General features: G+C 51.3%; 2 protein-coding genes across 2 annotated transcripts in view; both read right to left on the reverse strand.

Moving 5' to 3' along the window:
• The window catches only part of SYNJ1 (synaptojanin 1), a 77,607-nt gene extending 67,720 nt beyond the window's left edge, over nt 1-9,887 (reverse strand). The window contains exons 1-2 of the mRNA XM_037065275.1: nt 9,009-9,887; nt 8,120-8,261 (exon numbers count right to left, since the gene is read on the reverse strand). Coding sequence (XP_036921170.1) covers nt 8,120-8,243 — 124 coding nt within the window. The 5' untranslated portion in view covers nt 8,244-8,261; nt 9,009-9,887. The remainder of the gene's footprint in view (nt 1-8,119; nt 8,262-9,008) is intronic.
• A 3,531-nt stretch (nt 9,888-13,418) lies between these two features.
• The window catches only part of PAXBP1 (PAX3 and PAX7 binding protein 1), a 29,661-nt gene continuing 15,357 nt past the window's right edge, over nt 13,419-27,722 (reverse strand). The window contains exons 9-18 of the mRNA XM_037065276.1: nt 24,565-24,664; nt 24,365-24,480; nt 22,210-22,409; nt 21,464-21,608; nt 20,762-20,883; nt 19,920-19,996; nt 19,265-19,331; nt 18,563-18,709; nt 16,356-16,510; nt 13,419-14,547 (exon numbers count right to left, since the gene is read on the reverse strand). Of these exons, the coding sequence (XP_036921171.1) occupies nt 14,430-14,547; nt 16,356-16,510; nt 18,563-18,709; nt 19,265-19,331; nt 19,920-19,996; nt 20,762-20,883; nt 21,464-21,608; nt 22,210-22,409; nt 24,365-24,480; nt 24,565-24,664 (1,247 nt within the window). The 3' untranslated portion in view covers nt 13,419-14,429. The remainder of the gene's footprint in view (nt 14,548-16,355; nt 16,511-18,562; nt 18,710-19,264; nt 19,332-19,919; nt 19,997-20,761; nt 20,884-21,463; nt 21,609-22,209; nt 22,410-24,364; nt 24,481-24,564; nt 24,665-27,722) is intronic.

The following is a 27,722-nucleotide window of genomic DNA, read 5'->3' on the forward strand; positions in this document are numbered from 1 at the left end:
GGGTGTCTTTTCCTGCTTCTCTGTGTGCACAGTAACTCTGGGCGGGTGGGACAACCGTCCTGACTGCGGTCCAGGCGTCAGAGCACACGAGACACTGCTGCACGGCGCTCCTGCGACTGTCAGCACCGACAGGGCAAGGACGCACGTTAGCAGGAGCTCTGCCCACAGCCTGCCCGTGGCTCCTCGAGGCCCCATCAGCACACAGTCTTCTCGAACTGCAGCTTGTGAGGCTTTCCCCTTCATCCCAAAAGGACCCGTAACTCTGAATCCATTCAGTGCAGAGAAGAGGAAAGACTCAGATACACTGTTCCTCACTGAAGCTATGACAAATCCTGTCTCAGTATTTAACTCATGTTATCTTGTGATTTAAAATAGAAAGAAAAGAGGAGCAAGGGAAGGGGCAATAGAAATTACACGGTGCTGATAAAAAGACTTTAAACTGTAGTCAGTTAAAACCCATTTTAAAGGTCATGAGCACGTGGAGTCTGACTGAGACAACTCGAGTATGAGTTGAATTTTGTTGTCAGCCTTGATGACGCAAGACAGCAATCCTCAACAAAACGAGCGTCCACACTCGCTAGGCATGCTCTGCCAGGCGTGACAGGTACCTGGCTGAAGAAACGGGCTCTCTCCACGCCTCTGTGACAAAGGGGGAGAGCTCCTGGTTGGATGGAAAAGCAGCCCCTCCCCCCAGCTGGTGGTGGCATTTTCCTGCTTCTTTGCGTGCCGTGCATGGTCGCCTACCTTTTCACTTACTGATTTCAGAGAGAGAGAGAATATCACTGATTTGCTATTCCACCTGGTTAGGCATTCACATTGGTTTCTGCATGTGCCCTAAGGATGGAACCCACAACCCTGGTGTATCAGGGCGGTACTTACCGGTGGTCCCCCACCTTTTTTGCACCAGGGACTAGTTTCCTAGAAGACAGTTTTTCCACGGACAGGGGGCATGGTGGGGGCGGTGGAGACAGCAGGTGGAACTCAGATGGTAATGCAAGCTCACCCGCCCCTCCCACGAACCATGGCCTGGCGGTTGGGGAGCCCTGCCCTCACCAACTGAGCTACTGAACCAGGGCATGCATGGTAATGTCTAACTGAATGCCAGACACTGTGAATGTTACAGAGCTGAATACTGGATACACATGAGGTCTGTCCAGCAAGAGTCCAGCCACTGCTAATATAAGGAAAACAGTTTGCATGACATCAATGCAACCTGGCAGCCAAGGAGTACTAGTCAGTGGGGGTGGTAGATGCCCCTGAGTGAGCATGTGAACCGTGGCCATTGCATTCAAAATGACTGAGCAAGTAAAGCAATGAATCTGCATCCAATTTTACATTAAGCTCGGACATTCATCCATGGGAACTACCTGGATGATTCAGAAGGCTGTAGCTATGGGCAACTGGTGATTGGCAGCTTCTTCCTAACAACATGCCTGCTCGTGCATTGTGTCCCATGCAGAGGTTTCTGGCGAAACATCAAATCACCCAGGTGGCCCGGCCCCTCCAGCCCAGATTTCATGCCCAGAGACTTCCAGCTTTTCTGAAAACTGAAATCACCTTCGAAAGGGAAGAGGTTTCAGACTGTCGATAAGATTCAGGAAAATATGACAGGGTACCCGATGGTGACTGTGTGAGGTCCCAGGGGCCTACTTTGGAGGGGCTGAGGCGTCACTGTCCCATGTACACTGTTTCTTGTATCTTGTATCTTCTTTAGTTAATGGTTCTGTTTCTCGTATTACATGGCTGGACACTTCTCGACAGACCTCGTGTGCGCATGTATCTTCAGTTTTCTTACATTCTTACATTCGCGCTGGATGAAGTTATCTGGAGACAGTTTGAGCCACTGGGTCTTGCTCTACAACGCCAGGCAGGACGAGGGCAGCGCCTGGTTGAGGGCTGCGCTGCCTCATCCCTGAAGCCCGTGTGCCCTTCTGAGCAGTCAACCCAGTTCCCCAATGCTGCAAGACCGATCATCCTGCGTGGTTAGGACACAAAGTATTTCCTGCTCTTCGTGAGCTCCGGGGATTTTGCTGCGGGCTCCTTTGGTGGTCCGCTCCCGGCCTCTGGCAGCTTCCACACACCGTGGGCTGGTCAGCACCTGGCCGACGTCTCCAGGAAAACCCGCCACACATCTCTGCAGCTCTCTGCACCGCTATCTCCTCTCCAGTGCCTTGAGAGTTCCAGCTGCCTGAGCTCCCCCAAGGTCCCTTCTGTGTCCCCAACTCTGGGAGACTGCCAGGCTTCGCTTGGGTTCATCCCCGGGCTGCCTATTGCTTCACGTCTGAAAACTTTCCTCTATTTTGTTTGTTGTCTTCTAAGGTGGGAAGGTAAATTCAGTTACACCAGTCATGGTCAAAAGCAAACATCCAGTTATGGTCCTGGGCTGTATTTTTTAAAAAAAATATTTTATAGGACAATTTAGAACATCTGATCTGACAGATCTTCAATCATGTAACAAAAAGTCTCATAGTGGAGTTTCACTGTTCAGTGGGAGAAATCTCGCCTTCACCTTTACTTCCTCCTAGCCAAGTTCCGTGGTCAAACCAAGAGCACCGGGAACCACCGGTTGGCCTGCTCTCTCAGGCCAGTCCTGTCCCTCCGACTGGGGGGGTGGGGGGGTTTGCTTTCTGGGCGTTGGCATTTAAGTGGACATTTAAGATATCTCTATTCATTATGAACATTCCAAATTTTATTTACAAAACAAAATGAATTTTTGCGACACTCACATAAAGTGATATACAAGTCTAAATTTCATCTTTTCTGTGCAGAAAAAGCCAACTATATAAAGTCACATCTGTCAACTTGAAAATTCTGGTTAAAAAGTGATAGGACACTGCAACTCATCTAAAGGCGATGGGCAGGATGGGCAGCACTTGGCAATTAAATGAAAAGGAACAACTATGCACACTGCTTGTTACCACCGCTCACAACACCTGTGGGCCCAAATTCTAGAAACTGACCTTTAACTTGGCCCCAGTCAAACCGCGGCTCCCTCCACCACCTTCCGAGCCGTGGCAAAAACACAGCAAGTTTAGGAGCTCTCTCGTCAGGACGTGCTGTTGACTCCACTCTTACCTTCGGTCTCCCGCTGCCACCCCTTCTGTTCATCAACGCCCCACACCCCAAACCACCACCACCACCCTCACAACAGCACAAACAGCAATTACAGCGGAGATAATCAAACAGTAAGACTGCCGTTGGAACCGCTGCTTCATCTCTCCAAGCCTCAGCTGCCACGCGTGTGACCACAGCATCAAACGGAGTAAAGCAGGGCTAGAGCCACGTCCCCTGCACCGTGCGCCGAGATGCTCCAGGACACGCCAACAAAGTCCCAGGAGAGCTGTGGGGTGTTTAAATGGGAGGAACCATGAGACACTCAACACGTGTTGGACACAGTCCAAACTAGGGGCCGGATGTGTTCCAAGTCTCCACATCAGAGTGCAGTGCAGCCCTTGGTGGGCATAAGGTCTTTCTTTTTTTTTTCTTTTTTTTAGATTTCATTTATTTATTTACCTTTAGAGGGGAAGGAGAGAGGGAGAGAAACATCAATGTATGGTTGCCTCTCGTGAGTCCCCTGCAGGGAACTGGCCTCCAACCCAGGCATGTGCCCTGACTGGGAATCAAACCACGATCCTCTGGTTTGCAGGCCTGTGCTCAATCCACTGAGCTATGCCAGCCAGGGCCATAAGGTTTTTCTGAGGCTGGGTTTGCAGTGGCTGCTGGGATAAATTGACGTGGAACAGGAAATGAGGGTGGCACTGTTCAACAGGATTCCAAGGCTGAAAAGCTGTCCTCAACAGGCACACATATTCTATTAGTAAATAACTGTGGTTATTTGCAAAGGAAACGGATTATGTCCAACTTACTGCCTTTGCATCATATCTCTCCAACAGCTACTAAAGTACTAGGACAGAAATGTCTCCTGTTTGGACCTATGTAATACACAGGGCTGCAGCCTAGGCCGCTGTGAGAAACCTCGGTGGACCCCGGAGACCCTGTGCGGCCGGGAAGCTTAGGAACCTGGCTTAAGGCTGTGACTGGCAGGGAAGGCTGCCAGCAAACGGCACTAGTATTTCACTATTATTTCTCCTTTACTGTATGTCGTGTCACAGAAAAGGCAGGATGATACTTACGATTCTGTGACAAAGATCTCCAGAATCTTGTCCTATAGTTTCACAGCTCATATTTCCAGAATAAAAGAAAAACCGGGCAGAAAAACTCAGATGAACAACCCAGAGAAAACCCAGGGCTAGAGTTAAGGGATGTGGCCTTAAAGGGCACAATTTGGGTGTGGATTTGACTCAACTCACGGTCCTTGGAAAGCCTGAAAATGATCTCACCGCCTGCCAGAGAAAGGCAAGTGATCCCTGTCACGTGACACCTCGGGAGCAAAAGCTCCAGTTTTAAGAGGAACTTACATGCCCTTCGTCCTTGTCCTTTAAATAAGTAACCAAATCATCTTCCATTTCCTGCGTTCTGACTTTCTCTTTAATTATTCATTATTTAATCATTAAAAGGCAGGAAATGGGTTGAAAAGTGAGACTGCGTGTGAATTCAGTGCATGCCTGTGTCTGACTGGTGACCGGGCCTTTTCCTGTCTACAACTGTATGTGGATAAAACAGCGGAGCCCCCAGAAACCTGGTGAGTGTCTTCTCTAGGCCACGCGAAACTCGCCGACCTGTTGCTGACCCAGGCGCAGATCCAGTGCAGACGACCTGCTGCTGCCGTGCTGACCCTGCTGCGGAGGCATCGAGTCTGTGGTCCACACGGACTCATCATTTTTTTAAAGGAGTAACACCAAAAAAGGGCACAGTATAAAAATAGAGGGGTTTTTAAATAACTAAATGCAGTAACAGAAATCAATAATAAAATTATTTTCTACTTAAAAGTAATTTTAGAATTGTTAATAGTTTTTATACAAAACATAAATAGCACTCATCACTTTTAATTGGAAGACCTTCATGATGTGGCTATAGCCATTTCCATTAGTATTTTCACAAATAAATCCAAACAATATATATGTCCTTTTTATCAGCAGCTCAAATAGTAATTCTTAAAAAGATAGAAAATAAATTTTATAGAAAAGGTATCTACTTTCAAATACAGGGCAGTGCAGCCCTGGCTGGTTGGCTCAGTGGACTGAGCACTGTCGTGTGAACCAACAAGTCGTAAGTTCAAATCCTGCGCAGGGCGCATGCTCAGGTTGCGACCCAGGTTCCTCAGCGGGGTACCTGCGAAAGGCAACCAATCAGATAGAGGCCAGGGCATTGTTGTCAACTCTGTTGTCTAGTGTAGGTTAGTCTTTCCCCGTGCACTTATTCCGTAACCACTTCTCCCGCAAGTGTGAGTGAAACACTGCAGTGGCAGGAGGGATGGAAGAGGACCCGGCAGGGCCTCTTCTGCAGGAGCCTGTGTCCAGATGGACACCTGCCCGCAGGCCCAGGGCATGGCAGCACCACACAAGGGCTGCAGGCAAGGGCTGCGGGAGGGCCGAAACCTGGATCAGGCTGTGCGTTCATGAAAACTTACTACTGGCCCCATAACAACACTAACAGCATTGTAACTCTGGAAGCATGGTTATTTCCAATAACGTCTGCGAGCTAACATTGCCCCATTACCTACCATAGGAAGGCCTATATACTTTGCTCAGAGATTATCATCCCAACCTCACTATATCGGAATCTCTCAGGGGCTGAAGCCCAGCCCCAGTATTTGTAAAAAACAAACAAACAAACAAACAAAACCTTCCCAGTGATTATAATGATAAAGTCACAGCATCGTGACTGATTTAAGCACAGGATCCCATCCACCCAAAGACATGGTCCTGAGGCTGTGTGAATGGGCACTCAGTCCTAAGAGGATCCATGATCGGAGATTATCTTCATTGTATTTTTCCCTTATACCCCATTTTTTGATATGTGCTAATAATACAAAAGATAAGACTTCATGTTGGGTATCTTATGGCACTTCTGGCATAAGCCAAAATAATTCAGTGACTGCCAATCCTCAACAATAGGCACTGTCCAAGACGTCTAATTTTTTAAACTTTGACTTGTTAAAGCAGGGCAGCTAGAGCCCGAGGCCTGGTAGGGTCACTTTCACCAATGACTTTCGAGAAAAACACCCGCACACAAGCATGTGGAGACCAACAAGACCAGTATGTAGAGTGTTGGGCCAGGGACAGACAAAGTCCCACAGAAAGGAAAGGCAGGAAGATCCAAGAGTGGGCGGGGGGTGGGGCGTGGGGCAGGTTCTCCTGAGGAAGCATTCTAGCCGTCCTGCAGAAAGAGGGCGTCACAGGGAACGGCATGGTGAAGGCGGGAAAAGCACGGTGCAACGAGGAAGCAGTGAGGAAACAGCAGAGCTCCCTTAGCGCCAACAGGGCAAGGCCCAATTACCTGACGAAGAGCTGAGATTTGCACTTAATCTTACTGGGAACTGGGGTGATACTTCCGTTTAGTACCAAAAACATGTCAGGAGTCCCTTCTGGTAGCCACACAGGAGTCCCTCCTGCTGGGACTGCCGGAGACCAGGAGGACAGCTCGGCGCCACCCAGGCACGGCGCGTGGACACGGCGGGCACTTCAAACTCACCAAGGCTGTGAACACGAACACTCCGCAGTACAGCGCCCGGCGTGGCACGATTCCAGACGGAACAGCCAATTAATTTTATGACTCTAACAACCTTTAAAAAGGTCTCTTAGCTCTTAAACATTAATATTCTAAGTGCTGCTGTAAAGTTTATAACAGGAAAGCTGACGGCACTCCAGAGAGATTACACGTCTTTTTATGCTAGCGTTAGAGAGATGCAATCTCAAACTTTTTTTCTCCAAAAAGAATTAATTACATAGTGTAAATCTAACGAAATAAGTAAAATAAATGAATAGTTAAGAAAGTATGTTTTATATTCTTTTTCCTTAAAATATATGTTAATGCCAAAATGGATGGCTTAGGGATTTTTTAAAAAAATGTTTTCTGGCATAAAAGAAGTCTGTTAGAGGTTTGGAAGTATTATTACCCTTAGGTTTCCTGACCTCGGAGTAAAGTATAGCAAAACCCTAAGAACTATACATAATGCATACTTTGTAGCTGAAAATCTGATTTCCTGTCATTACCAATAACCACAATTACAGAAACATTTAAAATTTAGACAAGAAAATCGGGTAATGTCAGCAAAAACACAAGCAGCTGAAAAATATTTCACATGCTAAATCAAACATTTTCCCTGCATATTTTAAGAATTCATCAGTTAAGAATTATACTTGTCATTTGGAAGAAATATGCTATGCAAATTACTGATAGCATGTCATACTTTGGTTTATTTAAGTATAGAAAGCGATGTGCGCGAGGAAGTCCACACTGAGTGTCACCCACGTTATGAACACTCGTTTCCTAGAACACGCGTAGCCCCGCTGCTCCGTGTGCCCAGAGCAGCAAACACGGAGAGAGTAAAGAAAGCAGTTAGCACTAGAACACTTTTAAAAAACACAATCACATTTCGAATAACCCCAAATCGGACTTCTCTGACATCTTACAATTACAAAAAATTTAATCTTGCAAGTCATCATTTTATTTTTAATTTCATGTATTTCCCCACAAAGTAACCCAAACCATTACTAACCTACTATTTGTGTGTGTGTGTGTGTGTCTGTGGTGCAGTGTGCTTTTCTTTAAAACAGACTATGAAAATAAGTTTTAAATGCTATGAAACCAATCACACGTTCCACCTGAAATTTTAACAACGGTTCACAATCCTCTGAAGGAAAACACAAGGTCCGCACCAGACGACGCTCGACGCTCCGAAAGGATTAAACAGTCTTACAGCTCGTTACCACGACTGACCTACACGAAATTCTGTTCGCGACGGGAAGAAACGGGAAGCAGGCCATTTGATGCGTCTATGGGACGTGATATACACGGCAGCAGTATTTCTTTGAAAGAATACTTTTTTAGAAGCAACAGCACGATCCACTAATTAAAGCAAACTCCGCCCCCCCCCGCACCCCCACCCCCGGCAAAAGCCTGCAACAGCGAGAGGAAAAGAAGATGCAAGTCGAAAACAAAACGGGGCTGATCGAAGGAAAAGAAGCGCGCGACCCCGGGCGGGGCGGGGACTCACAGAGCACGGCCACGGCCCCGGACTCGAACAGCAGGCATTCCTCCTTGTGCCGGGTCTCCACCAGGACGCTGAAGGGCGGGGGGTCCAGCTTGTGGTAGACGCGGAAGCCCTTGCTGAACGCCATCCTGGCGCGGGGGCGGCCCTGCGGGGGCGAGCAGAGCAGATGCGGCCCCGGGAACCCCGCCGCTGCCGCGCCGCGCGGCGTCCGGGGCCTCCCGGCGGCTGGGAGCGGGCGGGGAGCCGCGCTCGCGGGCCGAGCCGTTCGTTCCCGGAGGCCAGTCGCCCCCTCGTTTCCCCCGAGAGCGGGAGGCAGAGCTGCCGGCTCCCGGGCGAGCGAGACGGGGTTTATCGACCGCTCCACGTCCCGGGCGCGGCGTGCTTACACACGGAACCTCCGAGCGCATCTCGCAGGGAGGCGTGCACCCGCTCCCCTCCCCGGGGTCGCCGCTGCGCGGAGAGGGAACCCGTTCGGGAACCCGAAGGCGGCCTTCGGGGGGCAAAGGCCGGGGTGGGGAGGAGGGAGAGGACCCCCGCCGCCCTGACCCGCGTCACGACCCGGGACCCGGGCCTGGCCGGGGCCCCTGGGAAAGCGGCTCCCCCAGGGGACGGACGGAGGCGCCGAGCAACCCAGGGCGTCCGCGACGCTGGGACCGCCAGGGTCCAGTCCCGCGGGCGGCTGACAGCCGCTGTCACCACAGCCGCCGCCCGGCGGTGCGGCGCACCCCACCGTCTTCTTCAGCCCGCCCGCCCGCGCTCCAGGCGGCCCGCGGCGCCCTCCCCGCTCCGCCCGGCTGAGGCCGCAGACACTACCTCTGGAAGCGGCCGCCCGCTCGCTCGACTGCCGGTAGGTCTGGCCGCGGCCGCGCCCGCCCCCCGCCGGCTCTCTCACCTTTACCTCGGGCTCCTCCTCCGCCTCCCGCAGCCGCCGCCGTCGGGAGCGTCACTTCCGCTCCGGCAGGCCCATCTCTTCCGCATTGCACCGCGGCCCGGGGCGGAAGGCCCGCCCCTCGCGGGAAGGGGCGGGGCGTTGGAGGAGACGCCTTCGCCCCCTCGGAGGGCCCTGCGGGACTGAAACCCGTGGAGTGCCGGCCGCTCGGAGCGCAGCGGGCGGTCTGTCTCCAGACCGCAGCTGCAGGTCCCGCCGCTGCAGGTGCCGGAGACGGAGGGGAGTCCTCCCTGGCCGCGCGCCTGGGCCCCTCAGAGCTAAGGGAGGACTCTGGGGAAGAGCTTGGCGGGCGGACGAGGATCCGTGAGATGGGGCGGGGTGTCAGGACCCTGGCGCCCCCGGCGGCCAGTCGGGCGAGGGGCAGGGCGGGGCCTGGAGAGCTGTCCATGGTGTCCTCCTGAGCATCCGGGCCTGCGGCCGGAAGAAAAATTCGTGCCTGCGTTGGAACAGCCCTGTGGTCGCCTCTTCTTCCGGGGTGTCCTGGCGCTCTCAGGGGCGCTCTAGAAAAGTGTGCTCACTTGGACGCAGTGACTAGGAAGTCACCAACCCCGGACCTGTCCGAGGACCAGGCGGCTGTCGTTTCACGTAAGGGCCACAGCCTGTGCCAGCTGTGGAATCCAGTGACTTAAGGCACCCGGGCCCCTTCATCTTGTCCTCATTTCTCAGCATCTCCCTGCGGTAGCGCGGTCCCACGGACTTCTCACTGTTAGTAGCCCTAAGCATGGAAATGAAGCCAAATGCCGACTCAACAGAAATGGAAAACCTCAAGCACCCAGCGCTCTGAGAAATCATTTCCTATTTTTCTTCTTCCCCTTAGTGCTTTTATGGTAACAGCAGAAGCAGAATTTGGCGTCGTGCACAAAATCATTTCCCCCTGCAGGCCCTGTCATGTGGCTTTATTAACCGTTCCTCGTCCAGTTTAGAGAAGTTGGACCCACCCTGATGGATTCCAAAGAGGCCGTCATCCATCCGAATAGAGGCCACCTCTCTTCCAGGGTGTGTGCAGACTCGCGGGTTCCGTTCTGAGAACTGCAGGGCGTTTCTCTTACTCAGCCGTATCTCCCAAGAAAAAATGTTTGCTCTTGGTAGTGGTTACTGACAGCAGCCTCGGTATTAAACTCGTATTAAGATAATCCTCTGGTCCATGACTGCTTATTTTTCTTTCTAGAAGAATCCGTTTATTTCCATTGGAGTTTGCATTGGACAGAGAAAACTACATGGGTGTGGGTGAGAATGGAATTTTCTTATTTCTTCCAATTAAACGGAAATGGGTGGAGGGTAAGCAGGACCCATTTCTAGAGTTGTCAGAAGGCCACAGCTTTTCCAAATCCTTTCAAAATTGATCATTTTCTCATGAAATAAGCACAAGCTTTACGGTTTGAAAGGGCCACTTTTATTGACTTAAATACTGTTCCTTTTTTTGGTAGTTACCATTTCTATTTATACTCGCTTGTTCGTTGCACTTGAAAATAGCCGGACAGGGTTTCAGGGCAGGCCAAGGAGCACACAGGCTTCTGCGTGAGCTCCGAGGGCTTCCAGAGACAGGCCGGCTCTTTCGGCTCTTGACACAGCCCCAGGTGGATGTTGCAGATGACAGCTGCAGGAGCCCCAAGGACTTCAGAGCAAACACCCTGAGCTACACATGTTGGCTTTTAACCAAATTCTCCCTCTCTCCTATAGGCAAATTCTATCAGGTTGAAACATGAAATTGCCGTTTCTGCAGGTCAGAAGTAGCCCACTCTCAGTATGTCCCCAGTAAACTACAGCAAGGATTTACTAATTTAGAAATGAGTGACTGTCCCAACCCATGACATAAAGTGTGCTGCGTCACAGGGCTGGGTTTTGAGGTGTTTGCCATGTCTGCCTTTTCCTCACAGCCTGTGTTCCTTAAATATTGTGAGATGCTAGAACATGTCTGGTGAATTGGAGACTAAGTCTGATCCCATTAGCATGGACAGCTTTTTTCAGGCTGCACAGGCTGGAACTAACTGTTAGATCGGGTTCTGATGGGGCAGGGGCCCGTTAGCGAGTACACAGAAAGGGATGTTCCCTCCTCAGGCCGGTGCTGGGTCCCCAGGTAGCAGGTGCCTCCTAGACGTTTGCAGTCAGTGTCTCATAAGGTAGCTTACAAAGGCTTCTACAGGGTTGGTCAAACTTTTATGGTTTACCACGTGCTTTACTCTTCAAGTACCAGATGAGAGGTGTATTTTCCTACAGATCTTTGTAACTGGACCACAGCATGTGTCCCGAGAGACGTGGCACTAGCCATCTTCCCTGGGCTGGACAAGTGACCTCCAAGCCCGTGCTGGAGTTGGGGCGAGTGTGGGGGGAAGGCCAGGACAAACCACTGGGCCCAGGGGTCTGAGCATGCCACCTGGTGCCCCGCAGTGGCAACCCACAGGGTCATTTCTAGTCTGCCTGCTTTTGCGGGGCAGCTGAGGCCATCCTTGGGAGCTGTGCACCCGATCCCCACAGGTAGTTCTAGTCCTGGAGGGTGACCTCCAAAATTGGTGGCCTTTTGGTGCTTGAGGCCTCTCGATTCAGACATTCCTCACTGTTCTCATTCCATGTAGAAATTCTGACTTTCCTACTTTTCATGACCTACATCAAGGCCACGATGGTCTTTGTCCCCACCAATGGATGGCAACAGTCCCTGGACCCCCGGGGTCACCCTGGGTCACCCCGGGTTACACAGGAAGAGTCCTCATAACCATGAAGAACCACTGCCATAAGCAACTTCCACTTTCATGCTGTATTTTGCAGCTCTCTGACATTTGACTATTTTTAGGAGAGTTTCATGATTTCAAGGAAAATTGGATTTTAAAACAAAATTAGGTCTTTGTCAAAACTCATTGAACTTACACATAACTTAAACATTACTGTTTGTAAGCTACGCTTCAATAAGCCTGGCTCTAAAAGTTAGGGAGTGCCACAGACTGGTCCACTGTCATGAGGAAGGGGCTGCCTCAAGTTCATGCGGTCCGGACCAGCTCTGGGTGAAGAGGCTGTCCCCACAGGACGCTGCTCACGTTGACTTTAGCTGCTGGGAGATGACCTGTGGGTTCCTGTCCTGACACCAGGAAGTGGTGTGGTCACATGCAGTCGTGCCACTCAGGTGTCCTGTGAGAGCCCTCGGTGGCACCCGGCCCTGCGCCCTGGGAGCTGCGCTCCAGCAGTGGCTGGCTGGTGGGCATGCCGAAGGAGGGGTGCTCCAGAGACCCGGGACCCCTCAGAAGCAGGCCTTTGGGCAGAGGGCTCCGTCAGCCCAGATGCAACTCTCAGATCTGCACCCACGTCTGAGACCATCTTGGATTCCTTCCCTCTACCTCACACAGGTCACTCCTTACTTACCCCACACCTCAGGCCAGCCCAGCCCCCTCCCTCTCCTTTTCCTCAATAGGACTTTACCCCATAAACCTTTTGTACACCTAACAGCATCTCAGACTGCCACCCAGGGCCGCACAAACACACTGGGCTATTTACCCCTCCACTCCTGCCTGGCTTTGGCTGGGGCTGGTCCCCAGGACCTTCGCTGGCGGACACCCCAGCCAGGCACACTGGCTGAGCCAAACCCTCGGGCACAGCTGCTGGAGGCCGTGGCTTCGTCAGGGACGTGGGTGGGCGCTGCCACCTCACACAGCGGCAGCGGCCAGTCTGACTGTGCCTCACGCTGGATCAGGAGCTTCCCTTTCCAAAAACCTCCGTCACCTATTTTGAAGGTAAATCAGAAGCTCCACGAGAAAGAAACTGAAGACAGAACTTCAGGTTTGTTCAAATGGCACCCTCTGAACTTATCTTTTGACAATTCCCTTCCCAAGAAAGGACATGCTCCGGCTACTTCAGAAACAGGAACTTTCTGGCTGGGACGTGAGAAGCACTTGTTCTACACCAAAATCACTTCCCAGCAAGGTCCTGGTGTCATGTGCAAACCCAGGCCTGACACTGAGAGATCCTGGTGCATTTCACAGGATAAGAAATCCCCAAGTTTCCTGCAAGAATCCTTAACACACAGAGAGGAAAGTGGCCAGTCTCTCCGTTTAGAAACACAAAGTTAAGGCAGAAATGGTGTGCCTGTCATCTATATGCATGTTTCTGTTTTATTCCACTAAAGGTGAAAGTGTCCTCGTTTTAATTCAGTCTGCCGCTGACATGGGACAGAGCGCCCACCCAGATGAACACGTGGGTGCAAGCCGTGCCCCTACCAGACGAGAGGCCAAGAGCGCGGTCGGAGTGCCCGGCGCGGCCCCACACACTGGCTGTGCGGACTGGGCCCGCACACGCTGATGCTCACTGCGTTGGACTCGTCTGAGATGCTGTCGCTAAGATTACTCGCCAGCAAATACAACAAAGGACCGAATTGAAAATTAATTTAATGCTTTGCTAAAGCTTCATTACATATAATTATCAAACAATAGTCCTAATTTCCAAAAAGTTCCTCTCTTGAAAATCACAGATCAGAAGGCGTAAACTTTAAAACAAGTTCTCCGAATACTTACGGCGAGGCATAAACATGGTAAAAGACCTTGGATATGGAATTGCCGGGGGGTGTGGTGGACCAGCAAGGCGTATCCTTTATTGCATATGTGACGCACGCGTGTGGGAGTTCAAGTGCACAGACCACCAACTTCAAATGCATGCACTTGTAAGCTGGCCAGGGAGGGAAATCATTAACGAGACGGGACAGTCAGCCCAAAACCCTGCAGCTGAACTATGGGTCTATTATTTCCAAAAACGGAAACTTCCACGTGCTTTTAAAAACCTGTGCTGTGCGCAGCAGTGGACTCCACAGGAGACCCACAGTGGGCTGGGATGCCGACCCAGGGAGGAGGCGCGCCGTGCGCACAGTGATGTGGCCCACGTGCTCGCAGGGTTGAGGCAGCAGGCGACAGCGACTGCTAACTGGGAGGGGGGACGCCGGGTCATTGCCCAGCCCTTTGTTCAACAGCGGAGCGATGTTCCTAAGACATTTGCTATGGAGTAATCCTCTGCTGTTCAAAGACTTGCTCCGTAGAAAAACACCAGATTTCCAGTGTGAGAGGACCTCCGTGGCGGCAGAGAGAGAGGCATACATGACGCCGCCGCTGGGACAGCGCAGAGAACCAGCGGGACGCTGAGTGCAACAGGCAGAGAAAATGCTTCTGCAGCCAGCGGTGGACAGGCAGTAAGGAAAACACTCATCGACCTTCCTAGAAACACTCTGAACCCTTCGTTCTGGAGAAATCGCAGTTAAGGACACAGAGTTGAATAGTAATGTTCTTTGTATTAAAACAACCACCATTTTACAGTTTAAGAAACTTTACATATATACAAAATTTACACATTAGGAATGGTATTAAAGCAAGCAGGCTTCTCAGTCTCATAGACCTATTTTCCTTCAATCAAAGACTTAAATTCTTTCACATTGTGGTCACTGGCAACAGCCATAGCGTGGTCCAGGGCTCGGACACTTGCCAGGAGTTTCACTACCTGCTTTATGTTTTCCCTAGAAGAGAAAGAAATGCAGCAGAATCTCATTAATTTGTACAAAAGCCCTAAAGGAAAAATTTGCTATTAACTTTATGACCATTTTTGAGGTTTTGCAATCAATCTTTCCAAGCATACATTTTTAAAGAAGGAAAACAGAGGAGAGCTACACTGTACTTAGATATATATATATAAAATCTCCACATAAAACAAGTTTGTGTACCTGACTAGCCCAGAGACAGAGGACACACTTTGGGCAAAAACGAAAATGCTCACAATGTCCTTGCCACAGGCTATTTTCATGAAGACCCAGAAAAGGGAAGAAAGCGATCTTCCGAACCACTCCAGGGCTCTCCCATCGCCCCCAAACCAGAGTCCTGGTGGCGCTCTGAGACTGCTGTGTCCAGCATTCAAACTCCTCCAGGCACCCAAGAGGCCCAGCGTCACTAAGGCTCTTCAGGGCTCTCGGCGGAGCCTGACCTTTTCCTCCACTTCCGGCGGAACCATTCTCCTCTCATTGAGACACCCTCCCATTGTGGCGAAGGCCAGAACAGAGGGCCCTGCTCTGACACGGGTCACGGCCAGCCCAGCATTCCAGTTCGGGAGGGAGGGGAGGGCTTGAGCGCCTGCGTCTTCAGCCAAGCTCCCAGGAGGTGCAGGTGCTGCTGGCCCAGAACAGCACTGGGAGCCGCCGGGGACAAACAGCGCACAGTGCCACCCAACCCAACTGCCTGTCCCTTCCCCAGGAGACTGAGGGGAGCACCTCTCAGGGAAAGGCTACAACCCACACGGCCGCAGCCCCCCCGGGGGGGAGCGGGGGGGGCCTCTTCTCCCGGCTTCGAATGCAGCCAGTGCCCAAGTAAATGCCACCTGTGCACATTTAATTCCCAACAAAGACAGTACTGAAAAGCAAGCAAAACTCATCTAGGAAAATACAGCACTTTGAGAAGAAATGTTAGTGACAGTAAGTGAAAAAATAAAGCAGTTACCTGCCACAGAATTTTACCACTCAAGTTTTTACTGCCTACTTTGTTTTTAATTTTTTATCATAAAAGATAACAAATTTCCTCTTTGAAAAAGAAGGTCCCTTTACACTGAAGAGGGGTAAGATTAATGTGATTTAAATGAAAATGAAACTATATTAGGAAGGCTATATGAAATGCAGTGTTCAAAAAGAAAATTCTTTCAAATTGTACTAGTTTATTATTTACTTTTATATGCTAGAGATTTATCCCAAATGAACATAACACCCAAAACAATGTCCATAAAAAGAAACTGCAATTCATTCTTCCTTGCAGCCTTTGATAAAAAGTACATACAAGCTGCTCCCCAAATCCCCAAAGAAGGACTTGTGGTTTCTGATGTGGAGATAGAGCCCTCCACGCAGAGCACACGCCAGGGAGTGGGGGGACACTCAGGGCACCTGGGTCCCACTGACAGGCTTTTCCAGGGCTTATATCCGCACAAGTCTCCCAAGACCAAGGCCCAGGGCGTTCTCAGAGCCTGAAATGCCCCCAACTCCTCAAATGAGGAGACGGAAAATTGTGACTCATTCATTCCCCTCAGGCCTGGTCCTTATCAGCAGTCTTTTCTTAATGCCTTCAAAAATATCCTATGGAAAAAGATTAGGTTAAACCACAAAAAGAAAATAATGTGTATTTTTGGTATGTTTACCACTACTAAGTCAATGTAGGGTTTCAACTAAAATACAAACATGTCTACTTAACATTTCCATACTACTACCAACTCTAACGACTAAGGACCAGGTCACCATCTCATTAAGTAACCACAAATTACTTAATCACATTAAGTAATCACAATAATTACCTTGCATTTCTTTTTTCCACGTCAGAGCACCCGATGCTGTTTCTATAAATCGTATCTGCTAAGTGTACAAGGTACCGACAGAAGTTTTCTAACTGAGAAATGGTCCTCTCTCCTCTCAGGTTCGCGAACCACTGCTTGGGGAAACAATTGATGACCTGCGGGGAAGGTGCGGAAGGAAGGGCTGAGCCGCAGGCGGCGGCAGTGCCTACTCGCTGCCTCTAGACCGTGGGGATCCTGTTCAACCAGAGGACTCACTACTGTGCTTCACGCTAATCATTTTGAAGGGATGTTCTTTTCAACCCACACTAACTACACAGTTTTCCGTCATACACCTGATTTTTTACTTGAACACACTCGAGAGGTACTCAAAGCAAAAGACAAATAATTTGTCCAATCTATGAATGTATTAGGGAAATAATACTGATAACCAATTGCTTTAGCCTTCCTGAAAGCCCTAAATGAATCTGTTCTCCTGTGTCGGCAGCGCTGGACTTGAGAACACGTGCAGTTGAACCACCACAGGCCACGCCACCCAGGCTGGGTGCGCAGGCCCGGGCACTGTGCTGGCCATGCAGCAGGGTGGGCCCAGAGCTCGGGGAAGAGCTTCACCTTAGAGGGGCAGCAAAGACAAGAGCCTAAGCAGGTGGCAGGGCCCAGTGGCAGGACAGACCCCCGAGCAGGGAGGCCGGCCCCCCACGGGGAGGGCAGCCCACAAAAGGGCATTCGTCTAGCATGCAGAACACCCAGGGGCTTGGAGCAGTGACCGAGTCCAGGACCGGGGCTGAGCAGGGGTCCCGGGGTCCGGGCGTGGCGTGCCGGAAAGCAAGACAGTGCTCCCCGGAAATGATAGGACATGTTACAAGGTCTCAGAAGTCAGTGTGAAGGGACTGCCACTGAGGAAATCTACCAAAGATGCAGAATCTGAATCTACTGACACTATCAGACACACCTAAACTGAGGGACACTCTACAAAATAACAGGTCTATCCTCTTTAAAAATATCAAGGTTATGAAGGTCAAGAAAAGACTGAGGACCTGACTCTTCCAGAGCAAAGAGACGGAGGAGACAAGACAATTAGGTGCGAGAGATGACCCGGGAGCCTGCTGCCAACCGACACGGCTATCGGCGTCGTTACCAACAGTCATGACGGAGCTCAGCCACCTCCAGGGGCCGCCAGCTGGGTCGGAGTAAGGGAGAGGGGTACCCGTGTGTTTACGGGACAGACACCGCCGGAGCTGTCTGCGTCCTGTAAACATGGGCCTTCCTGTCGGAGGGCTGGAGGGTGCCCTGTCAGAGAGACCCTAACACCCTCTGGAAAAACTGCACTGTGCTTGCAAATTTGTTTTAATTTTGTGATTGTTTCAAAAAGTATTTTTTAAAAAGACTGAATTATGGAACTCATACATGAAGTAGAAAAAAACAGTATTAAAAAAAATCATTTCTCAGCCGGCATAGCTCAATGGGTTGGGCGTTTTCCCACAAACTGAAAGGTCATGGATTCAATTCCCTGTCGGGGCGCATTCCTGGGTTTGGGGTTCGACCCCGGGTCGGGGCATGTGCAGGAGGCAGCACAACTGTTTCTCTCCCTCTCTTCTCCCTCCCTTCTCTCTCTGTCTGGAATCAATAAAAGAAGAAAAATTTCTTATCATTTCTTAAATGAGAAAAAAACTATTTCTTTAGTGACACTGAAAAAAAAGCACTTACTCACTTGTTTAAAATTATTCTTAAATTAAAACTCTTACGAATAGCTATAAAAATGCTGACACAGGTAGACTGACATATGGATGGAAATGCACACACACAACAGGACAGACCTTTATGTAAAGAAGGCTGTGGGTGCCCTGGCTGGTGTGGCTCAGCGGACTGAGTGCCAGCCTACGAACCAAAGGGTCGTTGGTTCAATTCCCAGTCAGGGCACATGCCTGGGTTACAGGCCAGGTCCCCAGCGGGGGGCACATGAGAGGCAACCACACACTGATGTTTCTCTCCCTCTCTTTCTCCCACCCTTACCCCCCTCTCTAAAAATGAAAAGATAAAAGAGCCGCGAGGGTTGGACCCACCCGGTGGTCACGGTGACGGCCAACCTCACACTAAGCCCAGTAAGCAAAGGCGTTTCTGTGAAACCTCGAAATTCCCTGCACACAAACAAAACACCCCACTCTAACTTACGTGCCTTGAAAACCTCTAGTGTGTACCATTTAACTCACACTTTGGGCTTTCTTGATGCTGTCGTCTCCGCATTCCGAGTTCTGAAAGGCCATGAGGATGTATCTGTTTAACAAGCCGTCTATGGCCAGCTCCTGAAGGGTCTTGTTCGAGAAGATGCCGCTCCACTGAAGGAAATTCCCCAGCAGCTGGGAGAGAAGCAAACGGTGAGCGGCCTTGACCCAGGGGCTCCCGGCTCATCCTGCCTAATCCCAGCGGCCCTGCTTCCCCTGTCTCCCCAGTGTCACTTCCTCAGGGACAAAGGGGACCTTCGGTGGCTCACTGGTCAGGGTCTCTGTGCCCCTTGCCAACTGCTCCCCACGGCCTTGAATTTCTCCCTACCCCGAGGCCATTGGCTCCCTGTCTGCCAACTCAGCAGGGTCACAAAGGCGGCAGAGCCTCCGCCCCAATCTTGCCCAGGGCTTAATCCCCCAGACCCCGAAGCGTGCTGGGCACGCTGCTGTTCGGACGACCTGGCAGCAAGGCGCCATGCTGACCCCCTGGACCTGACTGTGGAACTCAGAGTTCCTTTCCCCTGCGGAAACATCAAACCTGAATAAACTCTGGGGAAAAATGATTTTGCAGAATGGAGACTCTCTATACATATATCTAAGCCTATGGAATTAAATACAAAAATGCTTTTTGAAATATTATATATCATGTCAGCCAATCTGAAGTCCTTTAGATAGCCCCCACACACGTACCTTGACCGAAGACCAAAACTGCCGTTGGAAAAACAAGTAAGGCCCGGAGTTTTTATTTTCTAAGACACTAGAAGAGAAACACACCATGTTCAAATATTTTACATAGAAGTACCATATGCTTCCTAGAAGAGAATGTTTCTACAAGTAAAATGGGTAGCAAAAGAATTAACTAATTAAAAAAAATTTTAAGCCCTGGCTGGTGTAGCTCAGTGGATTGAGCACCAGCCTGTGAACCACATGATCACAGTTCGATTCCCAGTCAGGGCACATGCCTGGGTTGCAGGCCAGTTCCCAGCAGGGGACTCACGAGAGGCAACCATACATTGATACTTCTCTCCCTCTCTCCTTCCCTTCCCCTCTAGAGATAAATGAATAAAGTCTTTAATAATTTTTTTTAAACAACTATAATCCAGAAGATAGGAAGTTTAAAAAGTGGAAATTGACTCTGAGCCACCAAGGAAGAACCAAGAGCATTATTCACTTGACTCTGCCCGAGGAGGCCCTCTCCCATCACGCTAGTCCGTTCGGGCTTTCAGTCCGTACTACGGAGGTGAAGTTCATGGTTCAAGTGACCATCAGTTTTTCCAGAAAGATAGCCTCCTCAGGAAAGTGATGGAGAAGGCTACCATCGGAGCCGTTCTTGGGGTTTACTCACTTTTTGGGGTACAAGGGCATGAACACATCATCGTCTAAAGTTCTCCTCATTCTCAGCAAGAGCGCCTTCAGGTACAACTGAAGACAAAAACAGACCACACACTCTACTAAGAGCTGGGGCAGATGAAAAAAAATAAAAACAAAAAACACAAGTAACAAAAGGCCGTATCCCGAATCACAGAACTAAGTGCTTGGTTTGGAGTAAGCGCGCTCATCAAGTTTCTCACTTTCCTCGTTGAAAGCCCGAGGTCTCTGATGCCCACTGCCCCCTGGTTCCCAACAACTGCCAAGCCGTGAAGCCACTGAGAAACCTCTCTCCCCGCCATCTACTCTGTAAAGGTTTGTGATCAGACACAAGCTGGTTCTGCTCAAAATTACGCCACCGAAAACGTAGTGATGGTAAAGAGCACTTTTCTACATCTGAACAGCTCTTAAGAATGTCCAATGAGGGATGACGGCAATTTGAAACTTGGAAACTAGTGATAAAAAGAAATGGTGGTTTTATATGCTATTTAAATGTTTTAGCACTTAAGTCATCAACAGTTACCCATTCTAATAGTTTTATATTTTCCTTTTTCCTAAAACATACAACTCTTACACAGCCACTTGGCCAGGCCGGCCGAGCGTTACAGGGAGTGAAACTGGGAGGCGCACACACTGTGAAACGGAAAACTGCCACCTCACACTGTGTGCATTTCTGGCTTTATCCAGGACCCAGGTGGCCCAAGCAGGCCAATCAGATTTTCCCGTTGACTGAGGACACAACCGTGCATCTCCTCCGCTCCTGCTCACTTCCAAAAGGCCAGGGAGACGAAGACCGTTCCCAGGCACTAACTGGGTTACCTGTGTGTTTCTGTTTTCTGCGTTCACTGCTGAAGGGTATCCATCGACTAGTTTTAATGTGATCCCGACCATTCGTGAAGTCTGTGTTGTAGAAAAAGGGTCCCACACGTTTTCCGCCATCACTGTCAGGAAGAAGGCAGACCGTGCGGAGACACAGTTAAAACCGGCTACATCTGAGGCCGAGCAGTCTTCAACTTACAAATGCTGGTTCCCCCCGCCCTTCACACTATGAGCCTTCGTCCAACTAACTGTGGGAATGCTGAAGATTAGGCAAATGTGGAGAGAAGACAGACTCCTCTCTTTTCTGCTGATCAATAAAAATAAAAACGGGGAAAAAACTTTCAGTACCCTAACAAATACTGTCCCACACCAAGAATTTCTACCTGAACCTCAAAACCTGTTTTTACTACTTTAAGTCGGTTCCTGTACCCACGACTCCTAATCTTGTGAGAAACCGATGACAGTAACGAGAAACTCCTCCCCAGAAAAGCGCATGGGGGCCCACGTCCACCTGTGCATCAGCACCGACAGCAACCCCGGGCCCCCCCAGAGCGCTCCGTGAGGCCTGGGCAGAGAGACACATATCCGTCCATGAGCTGCCTCTGGGCCGGGTGGCAACGGCACCCCTCTCGATGCACCTGCTGTGGGAAAACACACGGTGGCCACGGCCCCCGGTGCCCGGGTGCGTAGCTTGGAACCCACCTGCCAGCTTGGGGAGGAGCACCTTCTCCACGACTGTGGGCAGCAGCGCGGCGTCCACGTCGCCCCGCTCCTGCTCCCGCTCCTCGCAGCCGTAGAAGAGCAGCGACTCGAACCACAGCATGCTCTCGAAGTCCCGGCACTCGGCCTGCAACAGACGCCAGAGGCCACCCCAACACATGCAGACAGCAGCTACCGCCGCCGCCGCCGCTATTACGAGAGCGGACCTGGGCCCGACTCTGGCCACAAACAAGACAGAAGTGGCCGGAACCCAGGAGGACCCGTTTCCAGACCACGCAGCAAAGGCAGAACAGGACTGTGACCCTTGAAAGAAGGGAGGGGAGAGGAGTGCGGGGGCCAACACCAGGAGGGTGGGGCAGGGAGAGTCTTGCTTCCCGCTGCCCCCACCTTGGTACTGGTAATGCAGGCCCTTATTTCATGCGACTCTAGGTTCTAGGACCTAAGGACCAAGTTCTTCCTGCTCATTCAGGGTCACAGTCCAGTGTCACCATAAATAATTTTGGTGACTGAGAAGGGCACTGCACATAAATCGAAGAGCGACGGCTGGCTCCCGAACTCTCGGAGAACACAGACTCCAGACTGCAGCCAGCCCCCATCAGTGTCCACCACAATCCTGCGCCCTGTACTCCTGAGACACACCTCGCTGAGGCTCACCACCCTACCTTGGAGAATACAACCACCCAGGCAGCGCGCCACACGGCTTTCTCGCAGCGACAGAAGCCACCCACCTCGAGAGGAGTCCAGGTGAGAAGCTGCAGCCTTATGAGGGGGTTGAACAGCTTCGGCAAACACAGGCCGATGTAAGCATCCTTGTAGGACGTGTAGTACTTTGAACGCCAGGCTTCGAACTGTGACTTAATACAGTCGATCGAACAGAAGCTCTCCAGGACGTCCTCAAAAACGCGGCTGGACTCTTTGGAGATGCGCTCTAGAACAACAAAGCCCAGAGACCCAGAGCTCAGTGTCCCAGTGCGTCCTCTGCGGCTGGAGCACCAAAGAGACAGGCTCGCTAACAAAGTAACAACCGTTAACCACAGTTTAAAAGAGGATGAACAGGTAAGTGCAGGTTCTGACCAAGAGCAGCAGCACTTTCTTCTGAATGGCCCCCGCAGGCACGGCTTGCTGTTGCACGGCTTAGTTCACGAACACCGTCCCCAACAGCTCGGTTCAAATTTCAGCTGCCGCGGCCTGTCCGCTGGAATGGCGCCAAGTGCCAGCTCCCCCACCGGCTCCTCCCCCCGCCGATCACTGGGTCAGCAGCACACGCGCATCACAACCGCATCACAACCGCGACCAATGTCTCTCCTCTCCTAGTCCCCTGCTGACTGCAGCGGCTGCCACAGGAATCAGCAAGCAGCGTTCGAGGGGAGCGGGAGGGGACGTGGTGCCCTGGGTGACTTGGGGAGGGATGATCTTTACAATGGAGAGACCTAGTTGGGGGCAACATCTCAAAATCAACCTTCACGTTGCTAACAGTGGGGCTGACGTGTCATGTTACCATGCAGGAATTAACAGCACCTTGTATACAGTATTCTTGCCAAAAAAGAGTCAACCTCAATCTAATCAAGGTTCCAGACCTAAATTCCAGTCCCAAGGAAGAACAAGCTGACAGCGTGAGGAAACAGACAAATCTGAAACAGAGGCCGTCCTGCACAAGTGGCCTGGTCTCACCGAAAAGTCAGCATCTTAAACAAATACTAAGTAACAGGGGTGTGTGTGTAACATGCTTCTAAACACGCGTTAATTCTCTATAAAAAGGTGTAAGAATCAAACACAGGGCAGGACCTTGTGGTTTGGGAAACACAGAACTACCCACACAATGGGCATCGAAGTATTCTTGGGCGGCTGCCGCTGACATCACTGAATGCAGACGTGACGTAAGGAATTTCAGTTGGGCCCTGGCCACAAGGCCCAGGCGGTCAGAGCGTTGCAACGCACCAAGGTTGCGGGCCCCGCCCCCAGTCAGGGCACACACCAGCGGCAACCCCTGAAGACATCGATAAGTGGAACAACCACCTGATGTTTCTTCCTTCATCTCTCTTTCTAAAATCAGTGAATTGAAAAAGTGTTTTTTAACTTTTAAAGAAAATTTAAAAATTTTTTTGATTAATTTTCTTGGATGCAACAATGGTGTTGTGATTAGGCCGAAAGAGATCCTTGTTTCTAGAAGACACACGGAAATCTCCAGAGGTGAGTCCCATGGCGTGCTGAAGCTCCTTCACAGGGTCAGCAAACACACACATCCACGTGCGGAGAGTTCCGGCTGCCTCTGCCAGACGGTGCTACGAGCCAAGTCTGCGTGACCGGCACGCGGGGGATCACCACGTTACTCTGCCAAGTGTTCTGTATGTCTAGCATTGCTCACTATAAACAAGGGGAAGAAAAGTAAGTTCCTCCAACTGAGTTCCAAAAGGATTGCAGCCAACATAACTCTAAATAATTGTAGCCAAGGTACAAAATGAAGGCTTCCATTTGGGGATTCTTCTGGAAACGCACAGAGCATACTGCCTACTCTTCCTGGCTGACGTTACTCAGGGCCCCGAATCAGGAGTCTCCCTGGGTCACGGTCCCCACCAGCTGCCTTTCCAGGCCAGACAGCGGCCCCTGGGACCTGACAGACTTCAGTCACTTACGACTCCATGACTCCGCAGAGCAGTGTCTGCTAGGATACAAGTTCTAACCCCCTGTGGCAAGGGGTTCACGCTCTTTGAGAGAGCTTGTTGTGGTGTTTGGAGTGAAAGCCAGCACAGGTCTCCAGGATGAGGCAATGGGTACTGGTCCCCACACGGGGGCCACAAGCCACACACCACGTTTCCAGTAAAAACCCCACTGCCCCAGCAGAGGCCACATGACAACAACCTTGTTTCCAAATGCACGCCTCACCCTTTTCCAGATTGAAGTTGGTGATGTCTGTGGACGTTTCTTCGTCGTCACTGGAAAGGCCTTCAAGGTGATCTGCCATCTTACCAGTCTGCTCTCTGGCCTGTCGCCGGCGAGTCCTAGAGGACAGACACCGAGCTCCCAATCTGGGCCCTGCACCGCCGCCACCTGGCCCCACCAGCAGCGGCCCCACCCAGACCCACCTCCTGGCCTCCCGCTCTGCGATCCGGCGCTTTGCGTGCTCCTGACACAGGGCCCGGTCTCGCCCGAAGGAGTCGAGGTTTGGTGCCATCAGAGCTTTATCTGCAAGACAACACCGGCCCAGTTAAAAGCCGCCCCCATCTCCAGGAAAGAGTCTGCACAGATCAAGCCACACCATAGACTCCTTGCTACCCTACCCCCAGCGCAGGGCCCGGCCGCTGCTGGCCGCCCCACCACCTAGTTCAGAGCGAGTCTCGGCGTCACCAGGTGGGCCCCCCGGAGGAGAGGAAAAGCCAGTGAGAGCCCCCTGGAGATGCAACCGGACAGCACCCCTCTTTTTACATCTGAGGAGAGAAGCCGACGCCACCGTGACGGTCAAGAGAGTTAAAAAGCCACACTCCCTGGGCAGAGGGAGCACGACCGTTACTCTTCAGAAGGCACTGAAGCACCACATGTTGAATGGTACGAAATGACAGGAAAGAAACCCAGACGGGGTGAGCAAAGGGCCTCGTGGCAGGCACTGGACGCATCACCCTCTGCCTCTGACTGCTCTGCAGCGACCACTCCCCATTCCTGGCTCGGGAACAAGGGCAGACTCTGCGTGCAGACTGAACGCTGCATCTGAACAGCACCAACTCACGCTGTCTCAGACGCCGCTCTTTGAAAGTGCAATTCCCCATTTCTTTTTTACCTATTTTGCATCTTTTTTTTAACTTCCTAGGGCAATTTTTAGGCCTTAGCTTCCAACCTGCCTATTTAAATTTACATTTGGTAGCCCTATTTTCAGTTTCCAAAAGGGGATTCCTGTTCTGAGGACATCCCTTCCCAACAGCGCCCTCCACTGGTCTGAGCTGCCTCCTGCACTGTCCCTGGGCCGTCCGTCCTGGCGGCTCTACAGCCTGGGCTGCACTCTCAGGCCACGGTCACCTCCCTCCTGTACAAAGGCCTGGCCGGCCTGCAGATGGGGATGGGGGGCTGTGGACAAAGCAGGGGGCTGCCTCCCCGAGCCCTGTCCCTCACATCGCTGGGTCGACAGTCAGCTCTTTGCTGGGGGCCCCAAGGCTGTTTGTGCCCCTGGCCTTCTCTCGGAAGCCCCTCTTTCTCCAGGAAAGAGTCCGCTCACCTCTTGCCTACAGTGGTAGGAGCTGCGAGGGAACGTCTGTCCTCCCGTCCGCAAGCCTCCCTCACTTCCCTGTGGCAGTGCCACACCAGGAAGGCGACTCTGCCATACACTGACTGGGGCCTCACCAACTCTGCCCGCTGGCTCTGGGACTGCAGGCGGAACGAGGCCCGAGGAGACCCACCTCACCGCAGGCTGATTACGTGAGGGTCTGCTGCGCATGGGCAGTGGCGGGAAGTGAACCGCCGAGGGGCAGCAGGGGAAGCCGCAGGCAAGGCCGAAGAAGGGCTTCCCCACGCATTTCCCCCGGACACGCGGCCAGGCAGCAACAGAGAAAGCCGGCAGCAGCCCTCTGCACGCGGACATCCGACGGCCCCAGGCCCTGCCGTTTTCAAAGCTGACTTCCGTGCTGACTGACTCACCCGTGAACCAAAACAGCTCGGAAACTAGGAAGGACGCTCCAGTGTTCACGAATCACAAGGAAAGATTCGTACGTAAGATGCCCCACGTTACCTCAAATGCGCATTCACGGCGCGCCATGATGAATTCGTTAAAAAGCCCCAAACTACAGAAACAATCCCTGTGTCTTTAAGAGGCATCCTTCACTAAAGAAATGTTTTAAAGAATATGCATCACTACAATAAATATTTAAGGTGCTGGCACGCTTACGAATTTTTAAAAATCAATACTGAGGGAGATCGGACGGGGAACGGCCCCTTCCTCTGTGAGAACTCTGTGTAGGAGCTGTGATTAGGGCTTACAAGTCTTAAGAGATGAATTCCTGCCTTCCTCGTTTCTTTATAAAAACATCAGAAATGGAGTCGGCACTTCAGCGCCCCATGTAATTTCCCTGAAGTCCTGGGCAGTAAATGAATACTTCCTCGAGGGCAGTATTTCTCACTCTCTCGTTACTTTTCGATTTCTTTTCCAACTCTCAACCTAATTAATGAATATCGCACCATTCAACTCTTACTTCCAATTCCAGGTATGTAAATAGCTCCAAATTATAAAGAATGGACTATAGCCCTGGCTGGTGTAGCTCAGTGGATTGAGTGCGGGCCTGCGAACCAGAGGATCGCGGTTCGATTCCCAGTCAGGGCACATGCCTGGGTTGCAGGCCAGTTCCCAGCAGGGGACTCATGAGAGGCAACCATACATTGATATTTCTCTCCTTCCCTTCCTCTCTAAATAAATAAAATCTTAAAAAAAAAAATGGACTACAAGGAGGAGGAGGCATCTGATGAAAGGCACAGCTCAAGTGGCCCCTCGGACTGAAAAGGAAACTATGTCCCTTCATCGGTGTGACAGTCACCTGCAGCCTGCCCCAGAAACCTGCTTCTGGGCCAGACGCAAGCCTGGAGGGACGCACTCACTTGTCAGGTGCCCAGTGCAGCAACCCTCCGTCTAAACTCAGGGTCAGCACCGAGGCCCTAGCTGCCGCAGGGCTCCCAAGTCCGACTCGCTGTGCCGCCCTGCCCCACCAGGCAAGGGCACGTTCTCCAGGACCCTACGTGACAAAGCACTGTTTTCGGGAAGCCTAACACCAAGGCCCTGGCCTGGCACTCGGACGACCTGAGGTGGCTGTTCGGTGGGTGTGCAGGTGACGTGACGCCACCCGAGACCTGGGAAGACTCTCTGGGGAAAGGACCAGGAACCTGCAGTGGAAATGGCCACCGCGGTAGCTCGGCCTCACACGTGCGCTTGAGCACTGCCGGCACAGGCAGCAAAGGCCGTGCCAGGAGTCGCCGTTACAGTGCCTGCAGCACGGCAGGCAACGGAGGAACAGAATGGAGACCCGAGGACACTTGGTTAAATGAGCTCAGCTAAACTATTCACTAAGAGGGGTCCAGTTAACTGTGGTTTTCCGTAACACACATCGTAGTGAAAGGAATATAAATTTGATTTCTAAATTTTTACACTAACGTTTCAGGAAATGCAGGCATCAGCTGACTTACTAGAAAACCTAGTATTGTTTGTAAGACAAACTGCAAAATGCAAGCAATTTTTGCTTTTATCTAAAAGGCAAAGCTCAAAGCTCAT

This window comes from Sturnira hondurensis, unplaced genomic scaffold, assembly GCF_014824575.4.
Source record: "Sturnira hondurensis isolate 20B ecotype Veracruz unplaced genomic scaffold, ASM1482457v3 Scaffold0015596, whole genome shotgun sequence".
Taxonomy (NCBI): domain Eukaryota; kingdom Metazoa; phylum Chordata; class Mammalia; order Chiroptera; family Phyllostomidae; genus Sturnira; species Sturnira hondurensis.